General features: G+C 41.8%; 1 protein-coding gene and 11 non-coding genes across 12 annotated transcripts; all 12 read right to left on the reverse strand.

The window, feature by feature from the left end:
- Positions 1-180: 180 nt before the first annotated feature.
- On the reverse strand, positions 181-299 carry LOC147183266 (5S ribosomal RNA). The gene has a single exon (XR_015091667.1). It is a non-coding gene; the product is annotated as a 5S ribosomal RNA (ribosomal RNA).
- Positions 300-495: 196 nt separating this feature from the next.
- Positions 496-614, reverse strand: LOC147183267 (5S ribosomal RNA). Its single transcript, XR_015091425.1, has one exon. It is a non-coding gene; the product is annotated as a 5S ribosomal RNA (ribosomal RNA).
- A 193-nt stretch (positions 615-807) lies between these two features.
- LOC147183268 (5S ribosomal RNA) lies at positions 808-926 on the reverse strand. Its single transcript, XR_015093714.1, has one exon. It is a non-coding gene; the product is annotated as a 5S ribosomal RNA (ribosomal RNA).
- Positions 927-1,134: 208 nt separating this feature from the next.
- On the reverse strand, positions 1,135-1,253 carry LOC147183269 (5S ribosomal RNA). The gene has a single exon (XR_015091668.1). It is a non-coding gene; the product is annotated as a 5S ribosomal RNA (ribosomal RNA).
- A 197-nt stretch (positions 1,254-1,450) lies between these two features.
- Positions 1,451-1,569, reverse strand: LOC147183270 (5S ribosomal RNA). The gene has a single exon (XR_015093715.1). It is a non-coding gene; the product is annotated as a 5S ribosomal RNA (ribosomal RNA).
- Positions 1,570-1,764: 195 nt separating this feature from the next.
- On the reverse strand, positions 1,765-1,883 carry LOC147183271 (5S ribosomal RNA). The gene has a single exon (XR_015091923.1). It is a non-coding gene; the product is annotated as a 5S ribosomal RNA (ribosomal RNA).
- Positions 1,884-2,078: 195 nt separating this feature from the next.
- Positions 2,079-2,197, reverse strand: LOC147183272 (5S ribosomal RNA). Its single transcript, XR_015093716.1, has one exon. It is a non-coding gene; the product is annotated as a 5S ribosomal RNA (ribosomal RNA).
- A 195-nt stretch (positions 2,198-2,392) lies between these two features.
- On the reverse strand, positions 2,393-2,511 carry LOC147183273 (5S ribosomal RNA). The gene has a single exon (XR_015093717.1). It is a non-coding gene; the product is annotated as a 5S ribosomal RNA (ribosomal RNA).
- A 196-nt stretch (positions 2,512-2,707) lies between these two features.
- LOC147183274 (5S ribosomal RNA) lies at positions 2,708-2,826 on the reverse strand. The gene has a single exon (XR_015093719.1). It is a non-coding gene; the product is annotated as a 5S ribosomal RNA (ribosomal RNA).
- Positions 2,827-3,023: 197 nt separating this feature from the next.
- LOC147183275 (5S ribosomal RNA) lies at positions 3,024-3,142 on the reverse strand. Its single transcript, XR_015092716.1, has one exon. It is a non-coding gene; the product is annotated as a 5S ribosomal RNA (ribosomal RNA).
- Positions 3,143-3,350: 208 nt separating this feature from the next.
- LOC147183276 (5S ribosomal RNA) lies at positions 3,351-3,469 on the reverse strand. The gene has a single exon (XR_015091669.1). It is a non-coding gene; the product is annotated as a 5S ribosomal RNA (ribosomal RNA).
- A 906-nt stretch (positions 3,470-4,375) lies between these two features.
- On the reverse strand, positions 4,376-5,335 carry LOC147183277 (uncharacterized). The gene is made up of 2 exons (XM_086082552.1): positions 4,525-5,335; positions 4,376-4,446 (listed from the first exon to the last, which is right to left on the reverse strand). The coding sequence occupies exons 1-2, from the start codon at positions 5,333-5,335 to the stop codon at positions 4,376-4,378; spliced, it is 882 nt and encodes a 293-aa protein (XP_085938678.1).
- Between the last annotated feature and the right edge of the window lie 7,165 nt (positions 5,336-12,500).

The raw sequence follows: 12,500 nt of genomic DNA on the forward strand, positions 1-12,500 counted from the left end.
TAAAGATTACACTCGTCCCAGATTGGGGTGGAAAAAGCATTTTGACAGCATTTTCAGCTCTCATCCTGTCAGTTTAGCGTGTGGCTGTCTGCTAGCAAGTAGCTAGCAAACTGGAATTATTTTGTGAAAGTTTACTTTTGCGACGGAGGTGCAAAAAAAGGTGCAAAAAAAAAAAAAAAAAGCTTACAACACCTGGTATTCCCAGGCGGTCTCCCATCCAAGTACTAACCAGGCCCGACCCTGCTTAGCTTCCGAGATCGGACGAGATCGGGCGTTCTCAGGGTAGTATGGCCGTAAGCCGAGAAAAAGACCACAGTTGACTCTTTTAAAGATTACACTCGTCCCAGATTGGGGTGGAAAAAGCATTTTGACAGCATTTTCAGCTCTCATCCTGTCAGTTTAGCGTGTGGCTGTCTGCTAGCAAGTAGCTAGCAAACTGGAATTATTTTGTGAAATTTTACTTTTGCGACGGAGGTGCAAAAAAAAAAAAAAAAAAGCTTACAGCACCTGGTATTCCCAGGCGGTCTCCCATCCAAGTACTAACCAGGCCCGACCCTGCTTAGCTTCCGAGATCAGACGAGATCGGGCGTTCTCAGGGTAGTATGGCCGTAAGCCGAGAAAAAGCCCACAGTTGACTCTTTTAAAGATTACACTCGTCCCAGATTGGGGTGGAAAAAGCATTTTGACAGCATTTTCAGCTCTCATCCTGTCAGTTTAGCGTGTGGCTGTCTGCTAGCAAGTAGCTAGCAAACTGGAATTATTTTGTGAAAGTTTACTTTTGCGACGGAGGTGCAAAAAAAAAAAAAAAGCTTACAGCACCTGGTATTCCCAGGCGGTCTCCCATCCAAGTACTAACCAGGCCCGACCCTGCTTAGCTTCCGAGATCGGACGAGATCGGGCGTTCTCAGGGTAGTATGGCCGTAAGCCGAGAAAAAGCCCACAGTTGACTCTTTTAAAGATTACACTCGTCCCAGATTGGGGTGGAAAAAGCATTTTGACAGCATTTTCAGCTCTCATCCTGTCAGTTTAGCGTGTGGCTGTCTGCTAGCAAGTAGCTAGCAAACTGGAATTATTTTGTGAAAGTTTACTTTTGCGACGGAGGTGCAAAAAAAGGTGCAAAAAAAAAAAAAAAAAAGCTTACAACACCTGGTATTCCCAGGCGGTCTCCCATCCAAGTACTAACCAGGCCCGACCCTGCTTAGCTTCCGAGATCGGACGAGATCGGGCGTTCTCAGGGTAGTATGGCCGTAAGCCGAGAAAAAGCCCACAGTTGACTCTTTTAAAGATTACACTCGTCCCAGATTGGGGTGGAAAAAGCATTTTGACAGCATTTTCAGCTCTCATCCTGTCAGTTTAGCGTGTGGCTGTCTGCTAGCAAGTAGCTAGCAAACTGGAATTATTTTGTGAAAGTTTACTTTTGCGACGGAGGTGCAAAAAAAAAAAAAAAAAAAGCTTACAGCACCTGGTATTCCCAGGCGGTCTCCCATCCAAGTACTAACCAGGCCCGACCCTGCTTAGCTTCCGAGATCGGACGAGATCGGGCGTTCTCAGGGTAGTATGGCCGTAAGCCGAGAAAAAGCCCACAGTTGACTCTTTTAAAGATTACACTCGTCCCAACTTGGGGTGGAAAAAGCATTTTGACAGCATTTTCAGCTCTCATCCTGTCAGTTTAGCGTGTGGCTGTCTGCTAGCAAGTAGCTAGCAAACTGGAATTATTTTGTGAAAGTTTACTTTTGCGACGGAGGTGCAAAAAAAAAAAAAAAAAGCTTACAGCACCTGGTATTCCCAGGCGGTCTCCCATCCAAGTACTAACCAGGCCCGACCCTGCTTAGCTTCCGAGATCGGACGAGATCGGGCTTTCTCAGGGTAGTATGGCCGTAAGCCGAGAAAAAGCCCACAGTTGACTCTTTTAAAGATTACACTCGTCCCAACTTGGGGTGGAAAAAGCATTTTGACAGCATTTTCAGCTCTCATCCTGTCAGTTTAGCGTGTGGCTGTCTGCTAGCAAGTAGCTAGCAAACTGGAATTATTTTGTGAAAGTTTACTTTTGCGACGGAGGTGCAAAAAAAAAAAAAAAAAGCTTACAGCACCTGGTATTCCCAGGCGGTCTCCCATCCAAGTACTAACCAGGCCCGACCCTGCTTAGCTTCCGAGATCGGACGAGATCGGGCGTTCTCAGGGTAGTATGGCCGTAAGCCGAGAAAAAGCCCACAGTTGACTCTTTTAAAGATTACACTCGTCCCAACTTTGGGTGGAAAAAGCATTTTGACAGCATTTTCAGCTCTCATCCTGTCAGTTTAGCGTGTGGCTGTCTGCTAGCAAGTAGCTAGCAAACTGGAATTATTTTGTGAAAGTTTAGTTTTGCGACGGAGGTGCAAAAAAAAAAAAAAAAAGCTTACAGCACCTGGTATTCCCAGGCGGTCTCCCATCCAAGTACTAACCAGGCCCGACCCTGCTTAGCTTCCGAGATCGGACGAGATCGGGCGTTCTCAGGGTAGTATGGCCGTAAGCCGAGAAAAAGCCCACAGTTGACTCTTTTAAAGATTACACTCGTCCCAACTTTGGGTGGAAAAAGCATTTTGACAGCATTTTCAGCTCTCATCCTGTCAGTTTAGCGTGTGGCTGTCTGCTAGCAAGTAGCTAGCAAACTGGAATTATTTTGTGAAAGTTTACTTTTGCGACGGAGGTGCAAAAAAAAAAAAAAAAAAGCTTACAGCACCTGGTATTCCCAGGCGGTCTCCCATCCAAGTACTAACCAGGCCCGACCCTGCTTAGCTTCCGAGATCGGACGAGATCGGGCGTTCTCAGGGTAGTATGGCCGTAAGCCGAGAAGAAGCCCACAGTTGACTCTTTTAAAGATTACACTCGTCCCAGATTGGGGTGGAGAAAGCATTTTGACAGCATTTTCAGCTCTCATCCTGTCAGTTTAGCGTGTGGCTGTCTGCTAGCAAGTAGCTAGCAAACTGGAATTATTTTGTGAAAGTTTACTTTTGCGACGGAGGTGCAAAAAAAAAAAAAAAAAAAGCTTACAGCACCTGGTATTCCCATGCGGTCTCCCATCCAAGTACTAACCATGCCCGACCCTGCTTAGCTTCTGAGATCGGACGAGATCGGGCGTTCTCAGGGTAGTATGGCCGTAAGCCGAGAAAAAGCCCACAGTTGACTCTTTTAAAGATTACACTCGTCCCAACTTGGGGTGGAAAAAGCATTTTGACAGCATTTTCAGCTCTCATCCTGTCAGTTTAGCGTGTGGCTGTCTGCTAGCAAGTAGCTAGCAAACTGGAATTATTTTGTGAAAGTTTACTTTTGCGACGGAGGTGCAAAAAAAGGTGCAAAAAAAAAAAAAAAAAAGCTTACAACACCTGGTATTCCCAGGCGGTCTCCCATCCAAGTACTAACCAGGCCCGACCCTGCTTAGCTTCCGAGATCGGACGAGATCGGGCGTTCTCAGGGTAGTATGGCCGTAAGCCGAGAAAAAGCCCACAGTTGACTCTTTTAAAGATTACACTCGTCCCAACTTGGGGTGGAAAAAGCATTTTGACAGCATTTTCAGCTCTCATCCTGTCAGTTTAGCGTGTGGCTGTCTGCTAGCAAGTAGCTAGCAAACTGGAATTATTTTGTGAAAGTTTACTTTTGCGACGGAGGTGCAAAAAAAAAAAAAAAAAGCTTACAGCACCTGGTATTCCCAGGCGGTCTCCCATCCAAGTACTAACCAGGCCCGACCCTGCTTAGCTTCCGAGATCGGACGAGATCGGGCGTTCTTTTTTTTTTTTTTTTCTTTTTTATTATAAAAATTCAACACAGAAATAATACAATCATTTTCAATCCCACCAAAAACATATCATTGTCAAACTAGGCACAATTTAAAAACATCAAAGGTAACCAAAACTAAATGTTATAATAATGACTGGGGAAATTCGCCGAGGTTTGGGGGAAAACCACCAGAGGGCGGGAAGTCCTCAAATGTTCAGCTTGGGGTGTCCACATGTATCCAAAGAAAATAAATCATTACGTTGGAAAAAAGTGTTGACAAACTCGTGCTCTCTGACAGCATGGAGATGGCGGATATGGGCTGCCAAAAGTCTCGCAAAGACAGCCCAGTGGTCAGCAGTCCTGGCGTCATAGAGGTGTATGTTGCGCACCAGGTAAACAGCATATCTCCCGAAGGACAGGCATAGATGAAGAGCCTCCCAGTTGATTCTGTCAGTCGAATCAGCTCTCCGGACATCCCGACAGATGGGCCCGAAAAACAGGAACCAGGGCTCGTCCATGTCCTCCACATCGACCGCCGGTGGTGGGAGTCTCAGTCCCAATCTCCTGACGAGGAGGTCCTGCAGCCGGGTCCAGAAGCGCCGCACCACCGGACACCGGAACATTAGGTGGAGCAAATCTTCTGGAACTCCTCCGCACACTGGACAATTCCGACTAAACCTGTCAGGTTGAATGCTGTGCAACATAAGACATGTAAAAACGAGTCGATGTCTCAATTTAAAAGCAAAATTACTAACTTGGGGTGGGGTATACCAATTATAAACATTTGCCCAAATTGACCGCCAATCCCTCCCTCATATGCTTCCTGAACTGGCTGTGCTCTCTCATAGAGTGTGCCCCACCTTCTCAAGATACACACCTGTATATCACTCACCTTTCTCACCACTTCGGTCCTCCTAAACCTAAGACCCACCCTACTAAAACTACCCCTGATAAAATCCACATCGATCCCACCTTCAAAATCTAACAACTGCCCAACCCGTTTTATACCTGCCCTTTCAAAAAACCCGCTGAACATGCTCTCCCTCCTCCCAGGAGGATCAGAGAGCATGTCAGGATTAAAACGTAAAGGCATTTGCCCTAGCTGCCACAAGGAGCAAGGGGCCGCCACTACAAACGGCCGAAGTCTAGCCCACGCCTCGAACACTTCCCTCTCAAAAGGCGGGACCAGATCCAGGGCAGTCCTCTGGGGAAGCATACACAAATTATAAACACCATACTCACCCAACTTTTCAACCTGCGATGCAAAAAAGTCCTTCCACGCCGCATCGAATCTGGTGTCGAGGAACTTTTTAATCAATTTGAGACGCAGAGCATGCTTCCTAACCACCAAGTCGATCAGTTTAAGCCCTCCCCGATCATACTGACCAACCAAAACATTATGTGCCACAGGTGCACTCTCTCGCCGCCAGATAAATTTACTGACAGCAACGCTAAATTTATTTGCAAACACCCCCGGCAAGTCATACACAGTAAGAGCATGAACTAGCTTAGACAAACACAGTGCATTAACAACCAACACCCTACCTTTCAAGTGAAGACCACGCGTTTTCCATAGATTCATTCGGGTACTGTTAAGTTATTAACATTTTTTTTCAGTTTTAAATTATATTTTAGCCGTTTATAATTATGTTAACTCAGTATGGCTGTATGAATAGACCTATATTCTTATCTGTGTTACTTTCATGAGAAAGAGCAACAGGTCTGTATTCATTCGTAATCAGAGGGAGGTTCCGGGGAAGGGAGTCAGGCTTATTATTATTGTATTCTTTTAATCTGATTTATACCCATGGGAACGGATTCTCTTGTATTCAGTTGTAACCAGGTGTGTTGTGGGCTGACCTTTTTATGAACCCTCTTTGTGAATAAATAACGATGTGAGCCAAGAGGAAGGAGCCACATTTGAACGGACCACCGTTTGGGTGACTTTAAATGTGCGACCAGAAGCTTCTGGTAATTAAAACCTTTGCAAAGGAACTTCTTCAACAGAATCTCACCATTCAGTTAATTGAACACGCAAAGAGTACAATACTTAATATTGTCTACTCTAACAAATGGTGACCGCCGACGCTGAATTATAACGAATGGTCTCCTCCGTTGAACCAAACGGACGGTGTTATTCTGACGTGGAACAGGCTGCGGCGTTCAAAGACGGGCGGAACTTCTAGGCCTAAATAAATAAAGTACGGTAAGTGGAGATCTTTATCCACGTAGAAGAAGTTTTGTCTGTCTGGTCCGCTGCAGCTGGTTTTTTCGTCTTGCAAATTATCTAAATTTTAAAAGAGATCTGTGTGAACGAGTGTAGTTTGATGTCGTTCTATTGTGAGTTGTGATAATTCCGACGATATTGAACTAAACACGTCGTGGAGTGGTGCATTTGAAGGTGACGTAATGCAGACTCGAAGTGATGAAGCTTTTTTGTACAGGAAGAAATAGCGGTTAATTTTTTGATTTGTTTTGTTTTTCGTCAACGCTATGAAGAATCCTTAGACCATAATATATAAAAGGGTTTGCCGGATGACGTAACAAGTCCTTCTTGTTACTAAGGATTGCGAAGATTATGGTACGCGCTTCTGTTTTTTTAAGCAGTTTTGGCCGGATTTGAGGACTAAGTAACATAATTGTTCATGGCTCTTGGTGTGAAAACGTCCTAAACACGTAATATGTCTTTTATTTGAAAAAGCGCCTGTTTGAAATTGAACAGAAAGGGGTCCAGGTTGATTACAGCGATGATTGGATTTTTGTATCACTGTATTTGCAATCGAGAGATTACGTGAAAGATTTTATTTCAGTTTTGGCGTTCCTACTTTTGTAGTTTTGGGGTCAGGATTTCCGTATGAATACCTTTTGTTCTACGGTTAAATTCGATGGTACGTGACATTTTATTTTGAAAATGAGCGCCTTGCAGAAATTTTGCAATGTATGGAGAACAGTTTAGCTCAGCGGGATTGGGTAACCGCTGTGTATAAACGAGAGGTCACGTAATTCTTATGTCTGTCTGTGTGTGGCCATATGTGTTAACATATTGAACTATTAATACTAAAAGTGAGACGTCACTGTTTTAAAACCGAATGTATACATCAAAAACTACAAACAAAAATGGAGGCGATTTCGACCCGGATACAGAATGGTTTGTCCTGAATGCGCTTCCGGTTTAGCGAAAAATAAAAGCGTCGATGAACAATGAAAAAACGAACTATGGATCGATTGTATACAAAGCTTTCGCTGGACAAAATGGTATGTCAGACTTTTGTATTTTCTTTGTTGGTAATGGAAAAAGGCTGAATTTGATGCTAAAATGACTCCAGCATTTGTGAAGCAGTTTACGGATGGGTTTTTCAAAGTTACCCGTTTACTGAAATTACCGTATAAAACTGCAGTTTAAATGCTATAAGATTTGTAGACAACGAATTGAAGGAATAACAATATATATTTTTTTATAATGACTGAAGAGTGTGTGCGTATGCATTTGAGTGTGTGACCTAGCTTAAAAAAAAAGGTGGGGGTTTGTAAGTGAGAAGTGTGCATATGGGGATTTTGTTTGTTTTTCTTTAATATTTTAACTAAGTTTGGTGTTGTTTTGTGTGAGATGATACTGTTGTGATAGTGGCGTTTGTTTTATTAATGGGAATATGATAAAATAGGTTTTGCGATTTATAATGTTAAGATTCCTCCCCTCCCCCCCTTCCCCCGTTTCTAGGTTAGAAAAAAAGGTGGGGGCTGAGCTGTGCGCTGTGAGCATAATGTGTCCTCGTAATGGGACTCTTTTTTTGTCAAAATGGTAAGAGAGGAATGATAAACAATATAAAATAAGTAATAGTATTTGACTGAGCTAATAAATCTTTACACTTTAATGATTGATGACGATGGTTAATTTGTTAACTTTCCCTTTTCGGGACAAATGAATAAAGAGTAATGATAAAATAATGGCATTTTGTTTGAGAGTTGATATAATTATGCCTACATCTTTATAGCTGTGGCTGGAAGTAAGATAGTTGAATAAGGAGTTATGAATGTTTTTGAAATTGACATGTTGATAATGATTTTTAATATTTGTTTTTTCTCTGAGTGTGTCATTTCAGAAACTGATGTTTGAGTTCCAAGGCAGATGAGGGTTTGATGGCCTTCACTGATTACAAACTGCGAACGGGATGCGCCCCAGCTGCTGATACGTTGTATGGCTAGTAGCTATTTGAAGGGGTATTGAAAAAAAAAAAAGAGAAATGAATAAAGAGGCTGTGTTTTTTACGAAACATTTTTGAGAAAGCAGGGAGTGAACTGTCTTGCTATGATCCCATATCCTCAGTCTGGCATTTTTAAAGCATTGTATCAACGAATGTGCATTTTTTGATCAGGTGAGCTCTCAGAAAGACTGTGTGTCATCGGATCCACATTGCAGACAGCGTCTGAATGGATGTGGCAGAGATCAAAGGTCTAAAGCCGCAGAGCAACAGTCTTCTCGTCCTGTGCCTAAGAAAAACATGATGTTCAAATTCCTCAATGCCCAGTGACTGTGTATACGCCTCATTCTAGTGACTTCTCCCCTATGGCTGTTTTGCATCCGGAGGAAATCTAAATGCCTGCTCTGAACATTGCTGCCACAACAGCCGCCATGCTGGCCAGGACTGAACATTGACAACAGCTGCCGTCCTGCCTTTTGCTGGGGGTCTGGACTGAGAAAGTTGGTGGTCGGAATGAGATGTGATCCATTCAGTAAAATGCTACATAGTGATATGCAAGGCATTTTTAATGTGTTGAGTGGGGAACTGTGATCTATAGCAAGATATTTTGGGAAATTGAAAACGACATATGTAAATTTGAAATGAGGGATTGAGAAAATTTATTTCAATCTATAGCCTACTAAATTTTTGCCTATATTTTTGGGAGAATCAGTTTCTGAATTGGTACAATGGGAATTTTATTAATATGTTATGATATGATATATTTTTATTTTCCCCGTGAGGAACTTTTTTGGACTTCGTCCAGCTCCAGCTATAGTATAAAATAAATAATAGAATAAAATGAGTAGTAACAAGTAAAAGACTAACTAAGAGTTTGATGGCTAAATTTGATTTTTTTTTTTTTTTTTTAACAGCACTGTGATTTATAAATCCCAGAAATATTTTGTGTGCTGTGTTTTTTATGAGCCCCGCTAATATGTGAAAGATTAGCAGTTTGAAGATGATTTTTAGTTTGATTAAATCTAGGAAATGGTAGATATTTGTAAATTTTGTGTGATTTTATCCTCCGCCCCACTAATCTATAAAAGAGGTGAGGTTGATTGGCAGTTTAAATAATTTTCGGGACTCTAGGAGAATTAGAGTAATATGGTTACCTCTATTTTTTATGGCCCCAAAGTCATCATATATTAGTGTCTTAAGTTGTATCTGCTTATGCTCAGTTTTATAGTGTTTTGTAGCTCTTTTGTTTATCTCATAGCCTGATTTAGAGGGTTGAGTTATTTATGACGTCTTTTGAGTCATGAGGTTTTTATTTTGTCCTCCCTTTATCTTGACGTGTTTGAAAAAATCAGTGGATCTTTGTCAAATGAGGGAGTTTATGTTTAAGAATTTAACCAATGTAGATGAGTTAGAAAATTAAAATCAAACTTAAAAACGAAATTAAAAAGGTTGTGGGGTATCGGCCTACACTCCAATTGACAGGATGAGTTTGAAAATGATCATTCACAGTTTGAATATGAAGAAATCTATCAGAGGAAATCGATCGCAAAGTAAGTCTGAAGCAAGCAAGGACAATAATACATATTCGCCGAATGAAGGTAATTATATTATATTATATCTTTTATCTCAGAATCATATTTGAAAAATGTAATGTTTGGAGCCCAGTGTTTGCAAAAGAGTATAGATAATATGAATATATGTGAGTTTTTCCCAGCATGCCAGGATTCGGCCGGTCATGGGATTCTGGGAAGAGAATAAAAGATATGAAAGGCACAGTTATGAAAATTTAGAACAAATTTAGTCATGGTAAAAAATTACCTATTATTGAACAAAACCTATTTGAAAAATAAATATTTATAAGCTCTGTCTTATATTAATGAATGAGCGAATGTCATTCAACTCAATCAAGGGCTGGGCTCTATTTTAATGTCACAAAAATAGATCTTTTCCTGTTCCAACAGCACAGGACCTACGGATCTTAATCAAATAACATTTACTAATCCCAACTAACAAAAACTATCAGGGTTTTTTCCTCCAAATAAAATTTATGTGAGTTTATGAGAAACTAAAAATGAAAAGTTTCTGCACTCAGGAGAACGGCCCCAGGGGGTTGATGAGGAGAAATTCCACAACTGGAAAGGAGACGTGCCAGGCTCGGCCATCTCATCAACTGATGCTCTCAGGTTGAAAGGAGAGACGAAATTCCACAACTGGAGCATCAATCTTATCACCTCCGACCTGGAGCCACGTCAGCTGAATCCGTGCCCGGTTCCGGAGCTGCCGTTTGAGGACATCAGTCAACGGATCAAGAGCAAGTGCCTTTTTTTGGGCAATCATTCCTTTGATCAGTCACATTTTGGGCAGAATAATCCCAGGTGACAAATCGAAGAATTTGGGTAGTCTACCCCAAATTCTTAAAGAAGAGACGAACTATTGCGACACTCTTTTCATTAAAAAGACCTTCAAAGAACTTCATCACAAGATGGCTTCAAAGAACACATATTCGTCTGCCGATACATTGCGACACTTTTTAATGAACAACATTTTATGTTAAGCCTCACATATGCTATGCTTATTTCACTAAAAATCTTTTAAATGTATCAAATTGTTTTTTTAATGTCATGATTGCTAAATTATCTCCTCTTCTGCTAAAGGGATGTTTTAAGGATAATTATTTTTACCACACAACTATTGAAAAAAAAAATGTTTTAATGTGTTGAGCTCTTATGAGCTTAAATGAGGGATTGTTAAGTTATTAACATTGTTTTTCAGTTTTAAATTATATTTTAGCCGTTTATAATTATGTTAACTCAGTATGGCTGTATGAATAGACCTATATTCTTATCTGTGTTACTTTCATGAGAAAGAGCAACAGGTCTGTATTCATTCGTAATCAGAGGGAGGTTCCGGGGAAGGGAGTCAGGCTTATTATTATTGTATTCTTTTAATCTGATTTATACCCATGGGAACGGATTCTCTTGTATTCAGTTGTAACCAGGTGTGTTGTGGGCTGACCTTTTTATGAACCCTCTTTGTGAATAAATAACGATGTGAGCCAAGAGGAAGGAGCCACATTTGAACGGACCACCGTTTGGGTGACTTTAAATGTGCGACCAGAAGCTTCTGGTAATTAAAACCTTTGCAAAGGAACTTCTTCAACAGAATCTCACCATTCAGTTAATTGAACACGCAAAGAGTACAATACTTAATATTGTCTACTCTAACAGTACACACACTACTATACAGGCCAGCCCACAAACAATCACGACAGGTCACCTCATCCCTACCCAAGGGCACACCAAGAACCCTGTAAGAATCCCCTGCGTCCCTGACGCCCCAAACATTCGGTGGGGCCACAATGCCTCCGCAGTAGGACACAGACGTCTTATCAAAATTGATCTTTGCTCCTGAGGCAAGGCAATAGACATTTAGGATGTGGAGAGCCACATTGAGGCTCCCCACATCGCGCAAAACCAAATTGGTATCATCCGCATATTGAAAAATCTTATATTCCCTACCAGATGGACTCACGATTCCATGCACAGCCCCGTCCCTCTTGAGCATAGCGGCCAAAGGCTCGGCCACTATGCTATAGAGAAGTGCACTCAAAGGACACCCCTGCCTTACCGACCTCCGCAAAGGGAAGCTATCCGACAGGAGTCCATTACATTTTACACGTCTAACCGCACTGGAATACAAAAGCTTAATCCAGTTTACAAAACCATTTTTAAAACCAAATTTCTCCAAAACGCGGTAAAGAAAACAATGCTCGACTCTATCAAATGCTTTACTGAAATCCACTGAAACGTGAATCCCACCAGAGACATGCATCTCCTTCAACAAATACTTTAAGGAGAGTATTGTGTCAGAAATGTCCCGCCCCGGGACACAATACGCCTGTGTACCTGCAACCACTTTACCAATCACACCTTTCAACCTATGCGCCAATACTTTTGCCAATATTTTGTAATCAGTGTTAAGAAGACTTATTGGTCTGTAATTGGCCAGGCACCGCTTATCACCCTTCTTAAAAACCAAAGTCACAATGCTCAGAGAAAAGGAGTCCGAAACTCGACCCTCTCTCTCAAAATCGCTAAAGAGAGTATGGAGAATCGGGGCTAACCTGTGAGCAAAAGCACTATAAAACTCTGCACTCAAACCATCCTCTCCTGGACTTTTACAGGCATTGAGACCCCTAATTGCTGCTAAAACCTCTACTAAGGAAATAGGCAGGTCACAGCTGTCAGCGTCACTAGAGCTAAGAGACACATCAAGCGCACCTAGTGCCTTACTACAGCTTACTTCGTTGATCCTTTCACCATCAAATAAATCGGAATAAAACCTACCTACAATATCCAGAATTTCATCCAAATCACTATGAAGTTTACCTGATTCGTCCAACAGGCCGTCCAAATATAGCTTGCTCTGCCTGGACTTTTCCAAGCCAAAAAAGAAAGCTGTGGAGCGCTCCCCCTCTACCGCATACTGGGCCTTGGATCTAAGTGCCGCCCCCCTAGCCCGACTAACCTGTATGTTCCTGAGCTCCTC

Source organism: Leptonotus elevatus, chromosome 1 (assembly GCF_054856555.1).
Source record: "Leptonotus elevatus isolate MCC_2025b chromosome 1, RoL_Lele_1.0, whole genome shotgun sequence".
Lineage (NCBI taxonomy): Eukaryota > Metazoa > Chordata > Actinopteri > Syngnathiformes > Syngnathidae > Leptonotus > Leptonotus elevatus.